This window comes from Physeter macrocephalus, chromosome 4, assembly GCF_002837175.3.
Source record: "Physeter macrocephalus isolate SW-GA chromosome 4, ASM283717v5, whole genome shotgun sequence".
Classification (NCBI taxonomy): Eukaryota; Metazoa; Chordata; class Mammalia; order Artiodactyla; family Physeteridae; genus Physeter; species Physeter macrocephalus.
In genome coordinates this window covers 68,611,655-68,616,523 of record NC_041217.1, presented here as the reverse complement: position 1 = coordinate 68,616,523, position 4,869 = coordinate 68,611,655, and the positions used below count along the sequence as shown (strand labels likewise).

Below are 4,869 nucleotides of genomic sequence, written 5' to 3'. Positions count from 1 at the left end.
GGACCTGGGAACGAACCCGTGTCCCCTGCATCGGCAGGCGGACTCTCAACCACTGCGCCACCAGGGAAGCCCAAGTCTCCTTTTTAAACTGAAGTCCTACCAGCTGTCCTCCTAGTCCCATTCCTTGACCCTGCCGGGTCTTTCTATCTTAGAATATTTGCACTCACCGTTCTCCAGCCTGAAAGCCTGTAACTGCACTTTATTTGCCAGGTTAACTCCTTCTGTCCTTCAGGCCTCTGCCCTTGACCCTTGGCTTAGATTCAGTTTCTCCGCCATGTGCTTCCAGTGCACTTTGCATGTCACTCAACACTTTTAACTCTGTTTCAATGCTTGTCATCCTTATTCAGTTATAAGTTTCCAAGAGTAGAGACTGTGTCTGTTTTGTTCACTGCTGTAATCTTAATACCCACCTGGGACATGGTAGGAACTCAATAAATCCCTTTTGCCCGAGAGAATGAAAAAACTGAATGAGATGAATGAATGAATGAACAAATGACAAAACAGAGTCTAATTTCTTCTCTCTCCAAAATCTGAATGTACTCTCCTTTATCTTTATAACACCCATAAGGGTTGTTTATGTAGGGAGATGAAGGGGACCCTTATCCCTATTTGCCAGGTGAGGCGCTAGAAGTGCCTTAGCTATGAAACCTCTGTTTCGGGTGCACCAGGCCACTTACAGTTCCCCCTGAAAACTCACAGCACTTTACCTCTGCATCTGTGCCTTCATCTAGAGTACTCTTTTCAAGTTATATAAAAATCCAACCTACCTGATGTATATATTTAAAAGGACATGCAAGAAACTGGTAACAGTAGGGAGGGGTATAGAAGGGAGATTTGTCTCCATTCTGTACCCTTTTACACTGTTGAAGTTTTATAGACATACGTGTGATACTCTTCCAATAAACAAACTAGTTAACAAAAAATTAAATGAAAGCTACATGATGAAAGATGTTTCTATCCACTTTTCAAATTCCGGATCAAATACCTCCATATGCCTTGTACTTCCTTCTTTGATTTTGTCAACTTCTCTCACCTTTTGAAAATTCCTATACTTCATTTCAGTTCAATTAAAATCAACTCATATGCTTCAATTATAGACAGCATTTTCTAATTTTTACCATGGGACCTGGAAACAAATTTTAGGATTCTCCTCCTCCCTAAACAGAAGCTTATCGAGCTTCATTCATTCAGGCCTCTGGAGTCAGGCTGGGTGATTAAAGAGAAATTTCTAACTAGTCTGTGCCTCTTTTTCCTCTTTTATAAAATCATAATGTAACAATAACTACACATATCTCATAGGGTTGGTATGATAATTAAATGAATAATACACATAAAGCACTTAAACAGTGTTTGGTATACTGCAAGGATGCTGTACATACTATTATTATTCATTCAACAAACATTCATGGAAGGGCTCTCATGTACCAGATACTGTGTCAAGTGCTAGGCAGAGGCTGTGGTTGTTCATTTTACTTCCCCCACACCTCACATAGTGCTAGCCACATCGTGTGTCCTTAGTAGACCGTTGCTGAGTGGGATTGTTCAAAGGCAATCTATGGATAAAACCAAATAGCCTTGAGGTTTTGATTTCCAGTCCAACACTGGAGACAGTGAAGGTAGTGGCATTATATCACAGTATTAAAGCTTTTGAGAGATGAAAGTGTCTAGATCTGCATCTTGGGGTACAATGGGCCAGTGAACAACAAGGTTGGGCCAAGTCTAGGATGCCCCCACTTGTCCCTCACCTCTCCCCTCGTGTGTGTGAAGGAGGTGAGGAGGACCTGAATGAAGGAATAAAAAATCCCACTGGGGTAGATTCATCCGTTGCAAGAGATGCACCACTCTGGTGGGGGATATTGATAATGGGGGAGACTGAGCATGTGTGGAGGTAGTTGGAAATCTCTGTACCTTCTGCTCAGTTTTGCTGTGAACCCAAAACAGCTCTAAAAAAGTGAAGTCTATTTAAAAATGTATCATTGGGGGAAATGGAAAATTCACTTTATTGGGGGGAGGGACATGTGGACTTTTTGATTTTTACAGTTTTGACTGGGAATTGGAAGTCGAGCTGAGTAGAGATGGGAAAGGGAGTGGGTACTGATTTTACAAGAATGGGGTTTCTTGGTTGGGTGAATCTGTCATGAATGACCTGTCCCATTTGCAAAGCATTTCCGTCTGGGTTTTATTGGGGTTTCACAAAAGGGTGCATATTTTAAAATAAAAACACTAAAATTTTTGTACATATTTCAGAGAAGACAAAGGCAAGGAAGGGAGATACTACCGATTGGGTAGACATGCCTGTGGGGCTGGGCTGTTTCTCACTGACCAGTGACCTCCAAAGCTTTCCGTGCAGCAGCTCTCAGCAGAACCTGAAATGCCAGGGCCAGCCTGGCCAGGAGGCAAGCCAGCACAGAGATAGAAAAGGCCAGCTCACTGTTCAAACCCATCAGGCCTGATAGTCACTAAGAAGAATTACAAAAATGGTGGAGTCACAAATGGGGTGCACCCAGGAAAGTTTGACTCTCCCTGTGATGGCTTAAAGTGGTTCCGTTTGGCTTTCTGAGCCCTCAGTTCAATTATTGCTCTCTGAGACCTTGGGTAGCAAGAGCCATGGGTCTGCCTGATTCTGAGGAAAAGTGGGGCCAAGGAAGGGCTATTCATCTGGGAATCTGGCAAAAGACAGATCTCAAGTGCAGCCCCTCTGACAATCCTAGCATATCTCTGGGCTTCTCCTGGAAAAGTCCATAATGGATTTGTGGTCTTGAAAACCCCAAGAACAGAACATCCGGAGCCTCAGGATGTCCCCCCTTCATTAATGCCGCTTCCACTCCAGACTGCTTCCCACAGTCCCAAGGCGTTTAAGCAGAAAGGAGATTCTCACCTACTCCATAGTGAGCCCAAAGTCTGCCCCTTGCTTGGCTTTTTCTCTCTCAAACACCTTTTCTCATAGCTCAGCTATTACTAAACAGAGAATACCAGCAAACCAGAAAGACAGGAGCAGAGCCCAGCTCCAAACACTTTGTCTTGTGTCTGGCCCTACACTGGAGCTGCCCTGACCCTAAGCATTTCCAATTTGCATTTCTCACTTACTGTAACCAGCCCTGGGTTCCAAAAATCCTGGCCTCTCCCCCTCTTGCTGCCTTGGAGCCTTCTCTTCCAGGAAAGTAGCCACCAGTATGACCACACTGTGGCCACTATCTGTTCTCACCCAGTGCCTGGGGTTTTCACTTCTACCCTCTCTTCCCACTACAACCCTTTCATGTAGGTGGACCATGTTTTTCATTTGTCTGCTTGCGTGTGTGAGGATCCCCATCCAGGACAGGGTTGTAGGAGTAATATTCTCCCAGAGCTCCATCCCTACAGCTCATTCCCTTAGCCTGGGTCTTTGCCAGAAGGATACTCATGCAAAACCAGCCACTCAGCCAGGACTTTGACTGGAGCCTCTCACCCAGAGAGGCTGGTCTAGAATGTGACCAGTGCCTTTGGCTTAGAGCTCCTGGTTTCCTTGGAAACTAGGACTGGTGGGGCTTAGCCTCAGAAGCCAGGAGCCCAGTAACTCACAATGTTCCTTCCCCTTTAAAAGAGGCAGGAAGAACTCAGAGTCAGAGGAAGAGGCAGCCGAAAAACAACCCGCCACCCCTGCATCTTCTCTCCATCCATGGGCTACAGCTGATTCCTGGCAGGTAATCATGGGACCCAAGCCCTCAGACAGATGAGCACTCACCTGTTCTGCAGCTCAGCTCAAAAGCTAGGGAGAAAAACAGCAGGATGTTCAAGGAGAGGAGTCCCTTGAGATCCATCAGCCAGTGAGGAGAGGGAAGGGAGCCTGGTGAGGAGCCCGGCAGCTGCTCGCAGACACCACGGCAGAGTGAGCTCTTTGTCAGGCAAGTGCTGCCTCTACTGTCTAGTTTATGCATCAGGAACCAGTAGGCTTCCTGTCTCACTGGGACTTTTTCTGCCTGTGCCTCGAGGATTGCTCATCTCCTTTCAGGCTTTAAGTCACTCTGCTGTTCCCAAGAAGTCAAAGTCAGGTGCTTAGACTGCAAGAGCCGAGAAGGGAGCTGTGTAGTCACCTCGGTCAAACCACAGCCTTGGGCAGAAATGTGTTCCCCCACCCTCCCTTTCTTAGCTGTCTTCTGGAAAGGGATGTCAAGACTCTCTGGGTGGTTCTGCCTGGTAACTCTTATTATACAAAGAAAAAGATGTAGTCATGTCAGGCCACCCCAAATTTGGATGTGTTAGTTCAAAGTTGAACTTGGATGACTGACTTTTAATGAGCTGATGGACCTTTTACTTCTGATTTGTTCCATAATTTCAGGGAACACCTCTCCATGCAGTCAGGTCCTGGTGCCAAAGTCACAGAGAGATGGGGGTGGGCAAGGGTGGGTCAGCTGGCAGAAACCCAATTTCCCTGCTGGGTACATTGTGGTAGAATTTAGTGAGCCCTGTGCTGTGTTTGGAGGGGCCACCTTATTTTAGAATTTGTAACTAATTTTTTGTTGAGGAGAAGGGACTAGAGTTGACAGAAGAAAGATCTTGTGCTTTTCCATAAGTTAAGCTATAAATATGAAACATGGGAAAGATGCTATTATTGGCTCACAAGGAAACTGAAAGGCCAATTTAACAGGTAATTTTAAAGTCCATTTTAACAGGTCAAAGGCACTTTCCAATGGGCCTCCCTAAGAGGACAAGGGTAATAAGAACTGGTGATATATGTGAAAGCGCTCTTTATTCTCATCACCCCCCACACACACACAAACACCTGACACCCAACTATCCTCCCCACAACACTACCCAGTGCTGGAGCCAGCACGTACTAACTCATGAGATCCAATTGTTAAATTTTCAGAAATCTTATGAGTTGGTTATTGA

General features: G+C 45.5%; 1 protein-coding gene across 1 annotated transcript in view; it reads right to left on the bottom strand.

The window, feature by feature from the left end:
• The window catches only part of SLAMF1 (signaling lymphocytic activation molecule family member 1), a 34,193-nt gene extending 30,284 nt beyond the window's left edge, over positions 1-3,909 (bottom strand). The window contains exon 1 of the mRNA XM_007124057.3: positions 3,722-3,909. Within this exon, the coding sequence (XP_007124119.3) occupies positions 3,722-3,797 (76 nt within the window). The 5' untranslated portion in view covers positions 3,798-3,909. The remainder of the gene's footprint in view (positions 1-3,721) is intronic.
• Positions 3,910-4,869: the final 960 nt, after the last annotated feature.